Here is a 19,729-nt window from a genome sequence, read left to right on the forward strand (position 1 = left end):
TAGAACTAGAGAGCTTCCCTGGTGGCACAGTGGTTGAGAGTCCGCCTGCCGATGCAGGGGACACGGGTTCGTGCCCCGGTCCGGGAAGATCCCACATGCCGCGGAGCGGCTGAGCCCGTGAGCCGTGGCCGCTGAGCCTGCGCGTCCGGAGCCTGTGCTCCGCAACGGGAGAGGCCACAACAGTGAGAGGCCCGCGTACCGCAAAAAAAAAAAAAAAAAAAAAAAAAAAAGAACTAGATCAGTTGTTAATAAAGCTGTGAGGGAACAGTTCACGACAGCTCAGCTGTAACCTGTCAGATAATTTAGACCAGTTAAACAGCTGTAGTGCAAGGTGTATATGGCATAGCTGCATAGCTGCCTGTTTCTACCAAAACCTCAGGGAGAATGATGCTTTTTACACTTCCTGATGGAAACAATGGAAATTTAGAATTTGTAATTGGAAGATTCTGAGAAGTTTCAGATGCCACAAATTTAATGCGACCTGATGGGTTTAATTTTTATGTCCTAACAACCTTCACTAAAAGTAGTAATTTATAGTGGCCAAAAAATGGGAAAACAAATAAAACTATAGCTAATATAACATTGTATCAGGAAAGGAAGCTATACCTTAACTGATAGCCTGTTTCTCTATGACTGAGTTCCCATTTTCTTAAAAGGGAAAAGAAGCAGGGCAGATTTTTAAAAAGATGATTGTAGGGTATCTAGTAATTTCAAAGTGATGATTGCAAACTAAAAAAGGAGCTTGATGGGGAGGGGTAGGAAGCATATAATGATTAGAATTGCGAGAAGCCTAGAAAGTGTCCTAGATTATCAGGAAAATTGTGAAGTGTTCAACAACTTTATTGTACATAAAATTAGGTTCCACAGAATTTTCTCACACACCATGATCTCTGAATATGCAAATGAGTAACATTTTCTCTCCCTAGCCAGTTAAAAAAAAAATACTATTTCAGATGGCTATATTTAGAGAAACCGTTTCTCCCGTAACACATTTTAAGACAAATTAAACATATCGATGAGGATCTTCACTCAGTATCTGTAGTTATACTTGTGGTAGGACTATAGATGATTTTAAAAAGATAGCCTTTTTATTTTGGAATAAATTTAGATTTACAGGAAAACTGCCAAGCTAGCACAGTTCCTGTATCCCACTTCCTGTTTCCATGAATGCCCTCATCTTACATGACCATGCTACACATCACACATGCCAGAGCTAAGGCACAAATGAATATGTCTGACTCTGGATTTCTCCAGCTTTCACCCAGGTTACTACATTGCATTTAGTTGCCATGTCTCCTTTAGTTTCCTCCAGTCTGTGACTATTTGTTTTTTGGGTTTTTTTAAACATCTTTATTGGAGTATAATTGCTTTACAATGGTGTGTTAGTTTCTGTTTTATAACAAAGTGCATCTGCTATACATATATCCCCTTATCTCCTCCCTCTTGTGTCTCCCTCCCACCCTCCCTTTCTTTGGTTTTGACCTTAAAAATTTTTGAAGAGTACTGTTCACGTATTCTAGGTTAGGTTACGGTTAGGAACTTTTGGGAAGAATACCAGAGGTGAGGTACCCTTCCTCATCGCATCAGCGGGTACACGACGTCCCTGGTGATATGAACCTTGAGCACTTGGTTATTAAGGTAGCACTTGCCAAGTTTCTCTATAGAAAGTTACTGCTTTCTGCTTTCCATACTCCGGAAGACAGTCATTAAATCCAGCCCACACTGAAAAAGAAAAGGATTAAGCTCCACTTCCTAGAAAGGGGAGCTTCTACATGTATTGTTTGGAATTCTTCTGTAAGGAAGAGTATGTCTTCTTTCTATGGGTGGTTTTTAAAGATAATTTAAAAAAACCACTTGTCTTTAGTAAATATGAATTACTTTTGAAAGGAAGAAAACCCAAGACACATGATCTAAACAGTATTTTTCCTTTATTTTGTACCTGTATGAGACGATGGGTGCTCACTGCTTATTGTGATCACTTCCTGATGTGCGTGAGTCACTGTACGGCACACGCTGAACTCACACAGTGCCGCGTGTCCCTTACACCACAATAAAACCGGAAGGAAAAAGCGATGAACTATGAAAAGACAGGCAAGACACTGAATGTTTGGGATCTTTTTTATTTTTATACACATGACAAGATTTTACACCAATAGTCAGTTAAATAGTACAAATTTACATTCATGAGGAATGTTAAAAAAAAATTCAACTAAAAAACCCACTTCTTCCTGTGACCCAAAATCCCAACATTTGACAGTGCGGGGGAGAAGGGGGCTGGGGGGAGCATCCACAACAATTCTCTCCCAAAAGAAATGACTGAAATTTCACACTCCTTCTCCACACGGGATCCAAACAGCGACAGTGTAATTTACAGCTCATCTTTCTCAGCTGTAGATTTCTGTGAAAACAGAAAAATCAGAAGACATTAAAAACCAGCACAACAAACCTTAGCTCACAGAAGGTTCATGTATGGAAAAAACAATTGAAATGGACCCAGCCTATCCATTAACGTGAGCTGTAGGCTAGAACCTCACCTTGCTAATCTGAAAAATAACTTAGAGCCCAACAACAAGATCAACAGTCCCTGAACACAAACAGTCAAAAATTTAAAATAGCCTAATGTTGCTAGAGTTAAGGCAGAAGCAAGTGGCAAAGAACACAGCAGCACCATGGGCTAAGGGACGATCTGCTTAATAACATCTCAAGAATGGATGGCTAACCTAAGGGAATAAAGGAAGTGGGAAGATCAAAGTACACACTTTAAATAAAAAAGGGATTTGCTCCAGCTTTTGAATTTGATAATTAGATGACTATTTATTTCTTGACTTCTGTAACAGTCTTAGCTTTGCAAGAACTGAAAATGCAAGTCCCATTCTTGGTTTGTTCTACCTTTGCTGTTTCTTGTTCCTCCTCATCCGCTCCTGCATCCATTTCTTCGTCGTTGTCTTGCTCTGTGTCCTCTGCGGTATCCTCTGTTGTTTCTTCAGGTTCTTCTTCTGGTTCTTCTTCCACCTAAGGGGAACGTTTATGAGCCCATTAATGCACTGAACACCTTGGATCTATTTTCACTTTGCTCACTTAAATGTATAAGATCATAATTAACCTCACTCCGGTTTATTCAGAACTGTAGAGTCAATCCTCTAATTAGAGTTAACAGTCAAGCTAACAAAGGGAGACAGACAAAAAAAGGATGTAAAAGGGTGGGGAGCTTCTCATTAATTTCTAGCATTGTGCGTGACACCGGGGATTCAAACATTCAATAAATTACTTCAAACCTTTGCATCAGGGTCAATGTTTAAGCTGAGGCGAAGCATTCTTTCTATTCTATCTCCATATGCTTTAGTGTCTGGTAAAAGATATCCTGACCGCAGTGTTGCTGTTTCAAACAAAACCACAGCAAGATCTGAAACTGTTTTGTCACCTTCATCTTCCTGAAATGGAAGAAGCCACACCTGATTAATATTAAAGGGTCCAAAGTAGTCAAATTAAAAGACAAAGGAGTATGGCTATGATACTGCTCACCTTAACTCGTCGAAGCATGTCTCTGATCAGTGGGTGTCTGGGGTTAATTTCAAATGTTTTCTTCTGGCTGGCATAATAACTGTTACAAAGTAAAAAAACAAACATCGAATTTTAGGGTCCATGCATTTCCCACACTCTATTACTAACTCACATAATTACAGAGAACAACTTTTTGAAAAATCGACATGCTTATATATTGTTACATCATGCTTTCTATGTGTGTGGTTAGATGAAAGAGTACAATAATGAACTCTCATTTACTGATGAATCCCAAGTGCCTTTGTTGAGTGGATGAACTGATTTAATGTCCTGTTCACCCCTCTTAATGTATTCACTATCTTAACTGCATCTGTGTCTCCCCAGAGTTCTGGAACAGAACAGCCTGTGGGTGCTGCTCAAGTTAACACCTTCTCCACGATGCCTCACCCTATATGGTTCTAAGAAAAACTGCTTCTTTTCTCTGGAGTCAGCTGCAATGCCTCTGAGTATACCTTCATCGTCATTAGCATCCTACCATCCCCTGTGACTGTTCTCCCTCCTATAGCTGCATGCCGAGGACAGGGTGAAGCCCCTCTCCCTACATCCTGGTATAACCTATCATACATGCAAGCCTTAGAGGACTATGATTTGTCATCCTGACTAGTCTGAATGTCACAATTTATTTTATAAATATTACACATTGGTGAGTCACGCTAATTACGAATTATAGATATATTTTTAAATGGAGTTTGGGGATTGTGACAATGGAAATTACACTTAGGAGAAGAATCCTTAAGCTAGGCCTGGGGAAAAAAAGTATGATGATTAGGTAGCTAATAAGAAGATATTCCAAGTAGAAGAGAATAAAAGCAAGGAAGAAGTCATTTTCAAAGCTATTGTTGTAATATTAAAAACTCGAAATACATATTTCTTGAAAATAAAGGGTACCAAAGACCCAGTGTACCTCCAGTACTTGGCCCTTGAGTTCAAATACTCGTTAACTTGTGCACCCTCTACCCTTTATTTTGTGGAGCATACTTGTTGGGGGTGAAAGGGGGGTGATTAAAAGCATTTAACTCCTTTAAGAAATATAAGTGTCATTAACTTCATCTGTAACTATTATCTAAAACTGTAAAAGAAGTCCAGATACCAGGCCAAGCATATAATCTAATGCCAAAAGACATTATGTGTAACAGATTAAGAAAATTTCCATCTGTAGATAAAATACTATAAAATAAATCACAACTTCAAGACCTTTTCTTTAGCAATCTAATGTAGCAATCTAATCCCTTTGTAAACTTATCTAATATACAACAGACACTTAAAACACCTCAGTTCTTTGTATAGAAGCTGCCATTATCTTCTAAAGGACGGCTGTACAAGAGCTAACGCCGAGGTGGCAGGACTTCCCTGAGGATGCTTACTTTGTAGAGATGTCCTTGCCGGTCTGGTATGCTTGGGCTTTCATGATTCTCTCCATGTTGCCAGACCATCCGTACTGGCTGGCCACAAGAGCACATGGGGACTCTGTCAGGCGCTGAGAGACCACAGCCTTTTCAATCTTAGGATAAGGAAACCAAAAGTTAGAGATATATAAATATCAACAGGTAAGGTCGTGAAGTAATTGCATTTCAACTCCTTAAGGGCTCATCGCTTAAGATCATAAACGGAGGCAGATCAGAAAAGTACCTCTCATTCAGATCTTTAGGAAACTGTCATTTAATAATCTGAACTTTTCAGTCATAAATACTTAAACATCAACTTTTAAAAGCATTTAAAACTTACTTAAGTTTAATCGGTAAAAATTTAAGCTATTACAAAAACAGTATTAAACTATGGAAAACTTTCAATTACAAAGGGAAGAAAAATACCCACCCACAGGATAACACTTATCCTTTCAATTCTTTGTAGTTCATAAATTTTAAGCTCAACCTCCCAATAACTTCACTACAATATTAAATGTTGTTCTGTACAACTTTTAATGGTTACAAAAGTACCAGCTGCAAAGTTTAATTTGCTGACACAACACATTTTTTCAAATGAAGATGCTAGAATTTTCAATTTCTAATTTCTAGAATACCTTGTCCTTGAGGGCTTTATCTTTCATCCAATTGAGCAGAGGCTCAAATTCTTTCTCAATTGCTTCACGACTCTCCTTACTTTTCTCACTTTCATCAAACTTCACTCCTTCCTTGGCAACATTCTGGAACCTCTTCCCGTCGAACTCAGGAAGAGCCTGAATGCAGTATTCGTCCACAGGTTCTGTGAGATAAATCACTTCGTATCCCTTTTTCAGGAGTCGCTCAACAAATGGAGAAGATTCAGCCTACAAAATTAAGAAAGTAACAAAAATTTCCAAGCCTGGCCTTGGTATATTTTTTCATCCTAGTAGGTACATTTATGTAATACCAGCAACCCCATTTTACAGGTGGAGAATTAAGAGGTGCAGAGAATATAAATGACTTTCTTCCTATCAGTGACTGACAGGCCTCATAACCACTTCAGTTTATAATTTAAGTAAGTTTTCCTTTTTTTTTCCCCTCAAGAGTTGGCTATAAATGCCCAGCTACATACCAGGACCAGTTCAAGTTCACCTCACCTCTTTTCTGCTGGACCCAGCCATGAAGTAGATTTTGTCTTGCTTCTCCTTCATTCTTTCCACATACTGATCTAGACTAGTAATGTCACTTGGATGGTAAGAAGACTGGAATCTAAGCAGTTTAGCAAGACGTGTTCGATTTGAGTGGTCTTCTATCACACCAAGCTTGATGTTGGTACCAAATTCTTTCCAAAAAGTATCATTGTATTTCTCATCAGCAATCTTCTTGATCATGTCCAGGGTTTTACGGACAAGTTTCTTTCTAATCACCTAAACAAAATTAAAGAGTAACTTTACAAAAGCTCATCACAAACTTTTGAGAACATACAATACGTAAGGGAGCAGGGGAGTAGTGGTGAAAGATACAGATGCTGGTATTTATCAAGGGGCAGGGAATGGTGAGTACTCCTATGTCAGATGGAGCAGAAACTAAGTTGTCCCTGGAAACAGTCACAAGATTGTTTTAATGTTTATATTCTAACTTTAAGACCAGGTAGTGGGCATATATGGGTATTCGCTGCTCTTTCAACTTTTCTGTATGTTTGAAAATTTTTTATTATAAAATGTTGGGGGAAAAACAATCAGATTCTCAGGATTTGATCATTCCAGAGTAAAATTAAGTTCTTTATCTGAAAAGCCAAGGACTAGTCTCAAAACCTGGGAACTCCACTAATGGAGTCTTGTTCTCTGAGGCCCGACCAAAGAGCAAGGCGGCCGGTCTCTTCCCAGAGACACTCACCTTAAGCAGTTTATGTTGCTGAAGAGTCTCACGGGAAACATTCAAGGGGAGATCATCTGAGTCCACCTTCAGGTGGCAAAAGAAAGTCCAGTTAGCAATAAAAACACTCGAAAAAAATAAAACCAACCAACCCAAAGAAAACGCCACTTCCAGACTCCCACTCTAATCCCCTCTTCCCCCATTAATCCCCAGATACTTACCACACCCTTGACAAAATTCAGGTATTTGGGCATCATATCATGGAAGTCGTCTGTGATGAATACTCGGCGCACATACAGCTAAGCAGAAACCAAAAAATAGGTGACTTTCTGGAAATCATACTTTGAAATTTTAAACTCAGTTTATACCATTAAAAAACCCACCTTAAAAAAAAAAAAAAAAAAAAACCCACCTTAATGTAATCGCTCTTCTTAGATCCATATTCATCAAACAGACCACGTGGCGCAGATGTGGGTACAAATAAAATTGACTTGAAGGTAACTTCCCCTTCAGCAGTAAAGTGGATATATGCCATGGGGTCATCGCTTTCCTAGAAAGTTGGTATCTTAGTCATTCAAAAGGCACAGGAAAAAGCGGTTTGCGATTCAAAAGGCACAGGAAAAAGCGATTTATTATGTCGTACACATTCAGTTTAACATTTAACTAACAAAAAAGTACCCTTACCAAAAAAGTGAAGGTGGGGGCAAGGAGGGAAGAAGAAACAATTAAGATTGCACTTCTAGCTGGCTGTACATGGTTGTTCTGATGATGACTGTCAATAATATCACTCTATCGCCTAAACCTGGGGAAGGATGGATGAGTCTAGGTTCCACACATGTAAGAGAACAGGACAGGAAAACCACCGCCCTGCCTAAATGACAAAATAATATACAACATTTCATGAGTGTACTGTTCAACCAAAAAAGTACTCAGGAACAGGATTCTTCCATGAAATTTGGAACAGCAGTGGATAAAAAGAGGTATGTAAATAGCTATAAAGCATAAGGACAGAAATTTCCTGCATTATACATTACCGTACCCACATATGGCTACTGGACACTTGAAATGTATCTAGTCCACACTGAGATGTGCTGGTTAGTGTAAAACACACACCAGACTTTGACAACATGGTACAAACACACACCTCACAAAATAACCAACCAAACAAAAAAACCAAAAAGGAGACAACTCAATTTTTTATACTGATCACCTGTCGAAATAACACTGTTGGGTATATTGGGTTAAATAAAATATATTATTAAAAGTTAACTTCACCTGTTTCAACTATAAAAAAATGTAGCCTCTAAAAGACTTAAAATCACACACTGCTCACATATTTCTAATATAGCTGCTTGAGACGAAAGTACCTTTACATATATGCACTAGGACTTTCGAGTTCACGGGAATGAAAGTAGAGGCAGAACCAAGGGAAAGTTTTTGGAAGTAAAGCTGAAAGGATGGTTGGATGTTAAGGTAAGGAAAACAAAGGTTAAGTAACGAATCAGCAGATGGAATAGAGCAAAGAACAAATACAATCACAGAATAATTAAGTTTTCTCTAGCTGTGCTAAGTCCATTAAACTGTTCGCTTTTGTGCAAGATGTTTGAGGAAACGTTAACTTGAAACAATTTTAGTCAATGCTAGTTTTGGATTCTAAGAGTTACAAGAAATGATCAGTAAAAGAAAACAAAACATTGGCAAGGAAATAGATTTAGTAATTATTCCTAGGCATATGACCTCAAAAGAAATGTTTGATGTTGTAAATAAGCTCTTCAATATTATGTTAAAAGTCATTCAATAACATGGTTTTAGGTCTTACAGGTTCTGTAGTAGAAATCAAGCATGTACCTAGTAGGCAGTTCTAAATCTTTTTTGTAGCACAGACCACTTGGCAATTTGGTGAAGCCTACAGATTCCTTCTGAGTAAAAAATTTTTTTTTTTTTTGCAGTACGTGGGCCTCTCACTGTTGTGGCCTCTCCCATTGCGGAGCACAGGCTCCGGACACCCAGGCTCAGCGGCCATGGCTCACAGGCCCAGCCGCTCTGCGGCATGTGGGATCTTCCCGGACTGGGGCACAAACCCGTGTCCCCTGCACTGGCAGGCGGCCTCTCAACCGCTACGCCAGCAGGGAAGCCCCAGAGTAAAATTTTTTTAATGCATAATATAAAATACACAGGATTAAAAAGGAAACCAGTTGTGTTCAAATAATTATAAAACTATTTTTAAACATATTTTTGATTTAGTAATGTTTCATTATCACATTATTCTAAAATAACATTTACCTTTGAAAATGATTTGTAGAAAGCTTTGTATTCATCCTCCTCCACTTCTTTCGATGGTCTCTGCCATATCGGTTTGATATCATTCATAAGTTCCCAATCCCAGACAGTTTTTTCAACCTGAAGTTACAGTATTTGATTAGTCTCTCCTAGCAGATATACCAGTAGTATCAATAGTTATACTACAGTAACCACAGCTTTAGAACATTTCAAAAAAGTATTAATATAGGAAGCATCAAAGGGTACCTATACTGTAGTATGGTTCTTGCCAACTGGATCAAAAAAAATTTTTTAAAGTACTTCTGTCAACACTTAAGACTGTTATAATACAACAAAGACAAATGGTTATTCATTATAATTGATAACAATCCAATTAAGGTTTTTTCAGTTACTTTTTTTTTTTTTTCAGTTACTTTTAACTAGCTAAAATGTTATTTCATAAAAATACCTGTTTTGAGTTTAGAAGGATATACATCTTATGTATTTCTATTTCATGACTTATAGAAATCCAACATCTTACAATAAACATTTCTCAAAATCCACCATCATTACTTCTACCTACTCTACTACCTAAGCAGACCAGAGAACTAATTTTATAGTTGATATCTACATGACAAAAGATGCAAAAAAGCTTCTTAAGCTTTTAAAATTCAAAACATGTCATAAGCCTTCAGTCCTGGGCAATATATGGAAGTCAGAGAACTCTTCATAAAAATGATCTGCATTTGCTACTTAAAACTTTCTGAGACAGAGAGAGAGAGAGAGAGAGAGAGAGAGAGAGAGAGAGAGAGAGAGAGAGAGCGCGCGCGCACACACAGAGTTTGGTTTTAAAAGCTGGGCCTAGGGACTCACTCCTTGAAAAAAGAAGACCATTAAGAACTGAAGCTTACCCTCAAATCGGTCTGTGCATATTTGGGTTTCTGTGTTTTGGTTTTTTTTTCCTGCATCTGTTTTTTCTAACATAAGCTAAACAATATTTTTTACCTTAGTTCTCCCCTCTCCCTGGTTTTATCAAGATATAATTGATACACATCACTGCATGAGTTTTAGGCATACAGCATAAAGGTTGAATTACACATATTGTGAAATGATCACCACAATAAGTTAACATCCATCATATAGATGAGAATAAAAGAATAAACAACACTTAAAAAAAACGGACCAAAGAAAGAAAAGTTTCTCCTTATAATGAGAACTCTCAGGATTTACTCTTACCTTTCCTATATACCATAGAGCAGCGTTAGCTCTACTTGTCATGCTGTACACGACATCCCTAGTACTTACTGACCTTATAACTGGAAGTCTGTACCTTCTTCCAACACCCCCCCCACCCCCGGCAACAACAAATCTGATCTCTTTTTCTATGGGTTTGGTACTTTATAACCTAAACAATATTTTAAGTAGGAAGATGAACCAGACTTACTTTTTTAGTTTTTGGTTTCTTTTCTTCTTCTTCTTCTTCTTCTACTGCAGCTTCATCATCAGATTCTTCTTTTTCTTCTTTTGCTGCTTCTTCTTCTTCCATGGGTTCCTCAACAGTTTCAGTCTGTTGAAGTAGAAAGTAGAATTACGGTTGAACTCATTTGTTTAATAATTCTGATTTCATCTATAGGATATGAAACAAAATTACAGCTGAAAAAGTCGATCTTCAGTAAGAAAACACTGAGAGTATCCTGTATTGAAAGAACCATATTTAACGTTCATTCTTTCAGTGTTAAATATTCGAATATGTGCCAAGGTAATACACATAAATTGTATTCCTACAGATTTACCTTGCTGCTCCATACATAAATAGGAAAGTTTATGAACTGTGAATATTTTTTCACGAGACTTTTAATTGTATCCAGTTCAAGGTAATCAGATGCTTCTTCTTTTAAAACAAGGCTGCAAAGAAAGTAAGACGTTTAGAGAAAGACATGATGGTTTAAAAGATCTGATTATAAATTTGTCTAAATACTCATATGACTATAATAGCCAGCAATTCTTTGTATAACCAACAATGTCCCCGTTATCCATGTTAAGAACTCTCATCACCGATAAAGGTTTGTGAGCTAAATATACCTAATATGGGTATGGTAAAGGAAGAACTTTCTTGCACTCCCTCAGGTGGAAAATATTCTTAGTTCCAAGTAAAAAAATGAAAATGTTCTCAACCTTCTCAACGTGCTGGATGTTTTTCATTTGAAGAACAGAAATCTTAAGTTAGCTGAAGGTGGGAAATCACTGCAATATTCTGGAGAAAAGTAGAATCTTATGCACTCTGATAGCAACCCTAGAAATCAAGTGATTATTGTAGTTAACCCCTAATAAAAACATGTTCCTTAAAAAAAGCTAGAAAATTAATCTGAACTATTGTTTACATTGCATTAGACAAGAAAACAGTAACCACCTGTCACGTGACTATTTACATAAAAGTTAAAATCAGTTCTTTAGTTATATTGCCACATTCCAATGGTCACATGTAGGTAGTGGCTACCATATTGGACAGAGCAGTGATAGAACATTTCTATCACAGAAAGTTCTACTGGACAGCACTGGCTTAGATAATTATAATATCAAAAATTGTAGCACTGCTTCCTCTTCTTCCTTACTACCCCTTCTGCAAACACCTCCTCCATCCACCAAGAATAATAATCACAACGTACTCTCAAACACAGCAGGTAGTCGTGATGTTTGTGCTCCCAATAAATATGGGCAATGTATCCATGGTTCTCTCCCTGCCTCAAAAAGCTTATAGTTTAGTAGCACCTGCCAACAAGTAGACAGCACATGATGACACAGCCTAGTGAGGGGACTAAATCTCTGGTCTTGGAGCATACACATTAGTGATCCGGGGTTAGTGGAGAGTTGCATCACTTTCGGATGCAAATTGAAGCTGATGGTTAGACATCTTAGTTAGAGGTATTTAAGAGGCAATTAGACATAAGAGTCCAGGGCCCCGTAGAGAGATCTAGACCAGGGGTTGGCAAACTCTGGCTGGCACCCATTAAGAAATTTTACTGGGATACAACCTCATCCTATATTGTCTATGGCTGCTTTCAAACTAGAATAGGAAAGTTGTGACATGTGACAGATCCTATAGTCCACGAGCTTAAAATATTTACTAGCTGATCCTTTAAGAAAAAGTTTGCTGACTTCTGATCTGGACTAAGAATATAGATTAGAGAACCCTGAGGAGGAGCTGGAACCTGGATCCAAGACAGTGGTTCAGACTGCATGCGGGACACGGGATAACGGAAAGGGCTGAAACAACTTTTGAAGAAAGAGAATATCAACATTTAGGCAACGGAAAGTTTAAAAAGATGAAGCTAGGTACTGAATGGATTGTTTTACGGTATGAGCAGTGGAATGCAAATTCTATAGAAAACACAAGAGAAAAACTACAAAAAAAAAAAGAACCCATTGCTGGGAGCCATACCAACTAAAATAACCCTGAATCCACTGGATTTAGCAACAAGGATTACTGGTGACTTATTTCAATGGAAAGATGGTGGATAAAGTCAAAACACAGTAGGCTGAGTTGTGAACAGAAGGTGAAGTAGCAACAAAGGCAAGTATGCTTTTTTGAGAAGCTCAACAGTAGATGGGGGAGAAAAAGAGAGTGCATGCCTGACAGCTGCATGGGGCATGGCCCCACCTGCCTTTGTTCCTTTTCCCAGAGACTTCAATACGTTTACACTTTGATGGGAAAGAGGAAGGTGTTCAGGAAAGGCTGACTTGAAAAGACACGGTAGGCATCAATTTATGCTTAGTCTCTGAGGAGGTGGCGTGAGAGACAACAGATGAGAAGCAGAGACTAGCTTTAGGGAGAAATGTAGAATACTCCCTCATGGTAGTAGGAGGGACAGAGGCAATTTTTACAGCATTTACAGGATGCTAATTTCATGATCTCATTTAATCCTCACTAAATCTCTCATAAGGGTACAGTGGTGGCTAATTTAGGGGCACAGACAGGAGTAGGGAGGAAATTGAATTGTCAGATGGTTTCTACTTTATTAGTCAAATATAAGATGAAGTCATATGTATGCAGGGCAGGATCCTAACCTTGTCGCTTCCTTGCCTTTGCTCTCCTTTTCCCTTTGGCCATTCTAGACTTTCAGTTCCTCAAATGGGCCTCTTGCCTCTGGAACTTCCAACATGCTGTGCTTGCTGCCTAGAATATCTGAACCTAGTTTATTACCATTTCAGAAAGACCTTCTGATAAGGGAGGTAATCCCTTAACTTCCTTTCTGGCATTTGCTACTCTGAAATTATCTCATGTTTTTTCTTCCTTAGTCGAATGAGCCACGTGAAAGTAGGGACAGCAACTGTCTTATTCTCCACTGTAGCCCTAAACCCTAGCAGGTAACAGGCACTCAAATGGATATCTGTTAAGTGAATGGTTGGGAAGGAGGGCTTAAAGAAAAAAGGTAATTTTGCCAAGGAAAGGAGAACCTGTTGTAAAATTTCATTTACTGATCAACCATCCATGCTACCGTAGGAAACCATCCTGATGACCCTTATTCATTCATACCAATACCTGCTAGTCATGCGTTAGGCTCTGGGAATGGAGTATTAACAAAATGTTTGCTCACATGGAGCGTCCATCTAGATGTCTCACCTGTCTCTTGGCAACCTAAGACATTAGCACCTCTTGGGACATCATTTTCTCTTTCTAGTTAAAAGATGCGATTTACCTGTATTCTCCTACCACCTAACAGAGAGGGTCCTGGGGTATAACTATTAGGGATGTCTCCTAAAGAGATCAGGAGATGTGAAAGGCAGGAGAAGGTAAATTTAGAACAGTAAATTAGTAAAAATACTAAAATGCAGTTGTCTAGTTTCATGAAAGGAAAATCTCTGACAATGAAAATAGGAAATGTCTTCTGGGATGAAGAAAATTGGTTGAAATGATAGATGTATGCTTGTTTCCTACCTGAATATTTAAAAATCCTTAATGTTGAGAAAATTTTAAACTGAATTAAGAAAAAAATCAAGACTGTAGGCACATTTTCACTTGGCAGAACTGGGCAAGTCAATTGACCTCTAAATTGGAATTTCTTTATCTCTAAGATGGAGAAAAAAACAAAAGGCAGAAAGCTGCCCTGTCGTCTGTCTGCTTCACACTTCACAGTGCTGCAAGCACCAGGAGATACTGGGCATAAGATATGTCTCATCGACACCAACAATAGGTACTGGCTTAAAATGAATTCCATATCAAATTCAATAACTAGTAACTATCCTCGAACGAGACGTTTTCTTCCAAAGAACTTTCTTAACTCTCTTCAAGTCCTTTATCTGTTCCTGTGCTCTCCAACCCGCCCCCAACCCTGGCTACTGTCTTGGCATGTTTTCAACCGTTACCCAGGCAACCCCAAGAGTCTCTTCTCATCCAGTCCTGCCATCCTCCATACCACCTTCAGAAAACTTTAACAAAGTTCATCAGAAATTCCATCAGTAACTGCCACCACCTGAAAGGAATTCCTTGAATCTTGTAAACACGCCGTGCCACCGCCATTATCCATGATGCTCCACAGACTGACACCACTTTTCTAAGTCCTGCTTACCTGGAAAACCTGGACAAGCCACTTGTTTCTGAGGCCTCCGATCTGCCTTCTCCCTGAAGAGCTAACCCTTCCTCCTTCAAGCCCTCCACAGACAGCAGCCACCATAACTCTGGGTCCGGCCCTTAGCAAGGCCTCAGAATACATCAAGTGGTGAAAACTGTTCAAGTTCCTCATTTTTATAGGCAAAGAAATTAAGGCCCAGAATAAGCCGTTTGCTCAGAGCCAGAACTGGAGAATCAACATCCTCGTTACGACTATTAATTCTCATTAGGAATTAGTAATACTCACGTAATTGTCGTTCCCCGTCCTAGCGTGTTTCCTCTGGGGTCAGCAATTACGGAAAATTCATTGGAGTCGGACTCCCAGATGTGCTGGGTGTCGTTGTTGTGTTTCGACGTGACAATAACTTTATCTGCTACAAGGAAGGCAGAATAGAAACCGACACCAAACTGGCCAATCAGTTCTGAAGTTGACTGGCCATCTTCTTGTGCCTCAGTCATTTTGTTTAAAAACTCGCTCGTCCCAGATTTGGCTATGGTACCAAGGTTTTTAACCAACTCTTCCCGGGTCATTCCTACACCAGTATCTGTGACATGGAGCAGGTTCTTCTCCTTGTCACACTAAAACCAAGACAAGAACAAAACAGTTATACTTGCTCAATACTCATGATATAAAAAGGAAATACTGAGCTATATATTGAGAAACTACCAGCTTTGGACCACATCAATTTCAATAGAGAAAACAAAACTGAGATATTTTCCTCCATATAGTATTTTATGGCCTTTTCAAAAAGCGTACATCTTAAGCACAAGCATCTTTATAGAGAGTAATTTTAAGTTCAGTGTATTTGGTAAAGTATCCATATAAAGAGGGCAAGGACTGGTCTAAATGTCAAAGGGCAGAGACAGACCTAAATGAAGCAAGCTATTTAGGAAAAAAAAATTCAAGAAAAATAAAATTCTATGTTTCACCTATTTCTTTGATAGAAATTAAAAGGATTCAAAACTTGAATGACTTCTGTCTTTGGAATCTGTGGTGACCAATGTTCTTCACTAAACATTCCCAGCTCTCTGCCTTCCAGAAATACAGTAGGAATATACTTCCTCCACTTATGGTTGGATAAGGCCATGTGACTAGCTCTGGCCAAGGAGTTGCAAGTGGGAGTCAGGAGTGTGGCTTTCAGGCTGGAGCCTTTAATTGATGCGAGACCCTCCAAGCTTTCTCTGCACCGTGGCAACCAGCTACACTTCAGATGGTGGCTGCTCAATCAGCCTGTGTCATAGAGATGATGCAAAGCAAAGGCCATAGACAGCCATGATTGATGATTTAAGCCAGGGGTTGGCAAACTTTTTCTGGAAAAGGGCCAGAGAGTATTTTAGGCTTTGTGGACCATACGGTCTCTGTCAAAAGCAGTCACAGATAATACACAAACGGGCATGGCTGTGTTCCAAAAACATTATTTATAAAAGCAGGACTTCCCTGGTGGCGCAGTGGTTAAGAATCCACCTGTCAATGCAGGGGACACCGGTTCGAGCCCTGGTCCGGGAAGATCCCACATGCCACGGAGCAACTAAGCCCGTGCGCCACAACTACTGAGCCCTCGCTCCACAACTACTGAAGCCCACACACCTAGAGCCCACGCTCCGCAACAAGAGAAGCCACCACAAGGAGAAGCCTGTGCACCTCAACGAAGAGTAGACCCCTGCTCACTGCAACTAGAGAAAGCCCTCACACAGCAACAAAGACCCAACGCAGCCAAAGAAAAAAATAAAATATAATGTTAAAAATATATATATAAAAATAAAAACAGGCAGCAGGTCAGATTTGACCCACAGGCCATATTTGGCTGAGCCCTGATTAAAGTCCCCGACACTTGGGAATTGTTATTGCTCCTAACCTAGCCTATCTTGACTGATACGCATTCTCTATCTCTAAGAATTCTTTGTAGTTAAAAAGAAAATTGTTCTAAGCTTACCTTAATTTTAACCGTTAATTCCTCATTTCCAGCAAGAGCATTTTCATCAGTCAATGATATTAGCCTTATCTTATCTAAAGCATCAGAAGCGTTCGAAATCAGTTCTCTCAGGAAAATCTAAATGGAAGCCAGATTTAATACACACTTAGATTAGCCTCAAGATACACGAGACATTAAATTTAATGGCAAACTCATTTTATTTCTACTCTTTACTCTGAAAAAGCACTCTTCAAGGACTAGACTTCTATGGTACAGAGGTGGCGTTACTCTCCTGGTGAAAGGAGGCACAGCTCTCTACACAAGGGACTGTAGCTACTACAAGGAACACCTCAACTGCTGAGCGTAGCTGATACTCTACTTTTCCTCCTAATGATCTTTCTGTATGCAATACTCGAGGCTTAGTTTGTTATGACTGAACGTAAGACTCACAACTATTTAGCAGGCCACGAAAACAGTTGGAGGGGAAAGGGAAAAAAAAAAAGGAAAATGTTTAGCAACCCTCTCCCTCCCCCTAAACACACACAAATAGGTATCTAGTAGTGATTCTTGTACATACTGGGTTTTTAAACTCTGCCAACTACTTGCTTGGAATTGCTATGTCAGCACATTCACTATGAAAGTTAACAAGTTAGCTACCATACGGAAACAAAACAACATTATCATAACCACATGTTGCTTACCTCTTTATTTTTATACAATGAATTGATGATAAGTTTCATCATTCTGTTAACTTCGGCTTGGAAGGCAAACTTTTCTGATTTCTCTCTAAGTTCTCTTATCTGGGATGCATTTAATCCATCCAACTGAATAGCTTCTTCCTCTCTAAGGAAATAAATTTGATCAACTAATACTGCATTACTTAATTCCCTCCAAAAATATAGGATCTGTGATGAGAGCAGAGTGATCTCTTCAGGATGTCTTAATGGTTAAAAGGCTAAGATGCAAACCTTTACATTACTAGCCTACCATCTCATTATTATTTTATCACAGTAGTACATTACCTTTAACAGCAAGTTGGAAATACTCTGTGTTAAACATTGTCAGAAAAATAAACCCAACTTCCCTCTCCTAAAAAGCAAAGTCACACTCATTTATGTTCCCTCACAGGGAACCCTCTGCCTGGGAAACTTTGGCTTCTAAGGGTCTACAAAAGTTTAAGTCCTGAGAAGCCGAATCAAAACATTGCTCAACTGACAGAATTCCTTTTTAAAATTACTAAGTGTACACACCGGGTATAAAACCAAAGGAAAAGCCTTTTCTAAGGTCTTAGGAAGACTATAGTGCTAGCATTCTGAAACAGAGTTATCAAAATAGTTTTCAAGGGAATTCATCTCATTTTGACCAGTCATTCTTCTTAGTGGCAAAGTTAGGAGATACTACTATGTATGCACACACTTGCTACCCCTAACATTTTCTCTATTTAAATTCAGAGTATTAAACTTCATCTGGATCTTTTGAGAAGAGATACAAAAAAGCTACTGTATTCCAAGTTCCCAGCGGGTTATCTGTATAGTTTCAGAAGAACACAAACCTCTGTACTACTTCATCATCTGTCCTTGAGCCTTCTCTACTTTTACCCAGATCTTCTTCCACTGTCCCATCCACATCCACTTCATCGTCAGCCTGGACAGACCCTGATGGCAGATTTAACACCAGAAAACTCTTAAACATCGTTGCTTCATGTACTTCTCAGAAGAAACAAGATCAAACAGGGCCAGTGTAGTGGTTGCAAAATTCACTTGGCAAATACGGGAGGGGGCGATGGAAGAATGGATCCACTGGTTTAAATATCCAATGTAAACCCACGTAAGCGTATTTCTTACGTAAGTTCAGATACTGAGGTCTCCCAGGAGATTTTGAAATACGGAGGCAGCCATCACTTCTAAAGGGCGGCCCTGGGATCCTTTATAAATACTGTTTAGCAGATTCGATTCCAGGCCCCTTCTACATTCACACGTGTTGCCCGCAGGCCGAGACTAGGCCTCCAAACTGACCATGCCAAAACTTAGGCCTTCAATACCACAAGGCAGAACACGATAAGGATTTGTGCAACCTCTAGCGAGGGGAACTGAAGGGCTCAGGAGCCTGAGAAAGCGAAGAGACGTTTAGAGATTTTAAGATGTTAAGGAGCTCGAGCAAAAGTGAGTCAAACACGCTGACACTGCCGGTTCGCTGCCCGCGGGCCTCACGCTCCACAGCCCAGCGGCTAAGAAAGGAAACTCGCGTTGGCGAGGCGTGGAAGCCTGGGGGCGGGGGGGGTCCTCAAACTCTGATGGCCAAAGGTTGCGGCATCTGACAAAACCCCTCCGGAAAGGGCACACACAATGCTCCCGGGGGACGGCGGGGAGGGGGGCACGAGCCCGAGGGAGGCCCCACCGCGAGGAGGCTGAGCCCTCTAGGAGCGGATACTAGGAGATGTATAAGGGATTAAAACGACTCCGTTCTCCTTTTACCTTTCCAGAGGAAGGAGAGAGTAAACGAAATCCCCTGAGCCTCTTTCGAGGAAAAGTAATGGACACCCCACAGAGCAAGCACAGGCCCTGTAATCACCCTCCCGGGCTCAACGCCCCCAGAACCTTCGAGAAGAGGCCGCGCTTGAGGAGGGGGGGCGTCCAGGGGGGCCCGCTCCTCCAGGATCACTCACCGAAGGTCAGCAGGACGCAGCAGAGGCCCAGCACCCACAGGGCCCTCATGGCGCACGGCTGGTGGGTCTCAAGTCCCCTTTGATCGCAGGAGCCGCCTCCGCCCCCCCCCTACCACGCCAGGCTTCGATCCTCACACCTCAAGCCTTGCGATCCGCCCACTACCCCCAAGCAGGTCGGGCCGCTTTTCACCCCCACTTCTCGAGGGCGGGGGACGGGAAACACGAATCCACCAATCGTGCCGTACCACGCACCACCTGTACCCAATGGGGACTCGTGGGGGGGACCGCAGTGCACCAATCGGAGCTGTCCAGGTGCGGTGTCCAATGCCCGAAGCGTGGCTCCTTCCGATTGGTCAGTCCTGGCTCCTTTTCTCCAATCAACTGGTTCCGCGGGCCCCTCTCACGCGGGACCGCCCCTTTGCCTGTGTTGCTCTGGTCTCTAAGGGAAACCCTCCAATGAACGTCA

At 40.3% G+C, this 19,729-nt stretch overlaps 1 protein-coding gene across 1 annotated transcript; it reads right to left on the reverse strand.

Moving 5' to 3' along the window:
• Positions 1-2,106: 2,106 nt before the first annotated feature.
• On the reverse strand, positions 2,107-19,486 carry HSP90B1 (heat shock protein 90 beta family member 1). Its single transcript, XM_065887478.1, has 18 exons — positions 19,264-19,486; positions 18,151-18,253; positions 17,300-17,441; positions 16,620-16,736; positions 14,933-15,264; positions 10,871-10,982; positions 10,522-10,644; positions 9,102-9,218; positions 7,231-7,368; positions 7,040-7,117; positions 6,840-6,905; positions 6,101-6,370; positions 5,582-5,827; positions 4,926-5,062; positions 3,523-3,601; positions 3,276-3,431; positions 2,890-3,012; positions 2,107-2,398 (listed from the first exon to the last, which is right to left on the reverse strand). The coding sequence occupies exons 1-18, from the start codon at positions 19,310-19,312 to the stop codon at positions 2,369-2,371; spliced, it is 2,418 nt and encodes an 805-aa protein (XP_065743550.1). The 5' UTR covers positions 19,313-19,486; the 3' UTR covers positions 2,107-2,368.
• Positions 19,487-19,729: the final 243 nt, after the last annotated feature.

Source organism: Phocoena phocoena, chromosome 11 (genome assembly GCF_963924675.1).
Source record: "Phocoena phocoena chromosome 11, mPhoPho1.1, whole genome shotgun sequence".
Classification (NCBI taxonomy): Eukaryota; Metazoa; Chordata; class Mammalia; order Artiodactyla; family Phocoenidae; genus Phocoena; species Phocoena phocoena.

Bases quoted from the DNA above. Each gene is read 5' to 3' on its own strand.
- HSP90B1 (XM_065887478.1), bottom strand. From the start codon at position 19,312: ATGAGGGCCCTGTGGGTGCTGGGCCTCTGCTGCGTCCTGCTGACCTTC. The intron at 10,983-14,932 runs GTGAGTATTACT...CTTTCTTTGCAG, and splicing joins GGACGGGGAACGACAATTAC to CCTTGTTTTAAAAGAAGAAG. The intron at 10,645-10,870 runs GTAAATCTGTAG...CTACTTCAACAG, and splicing joins TTTATGTATGGAGCAGCAAG to ACTGAAACTGTTGAGGAACC.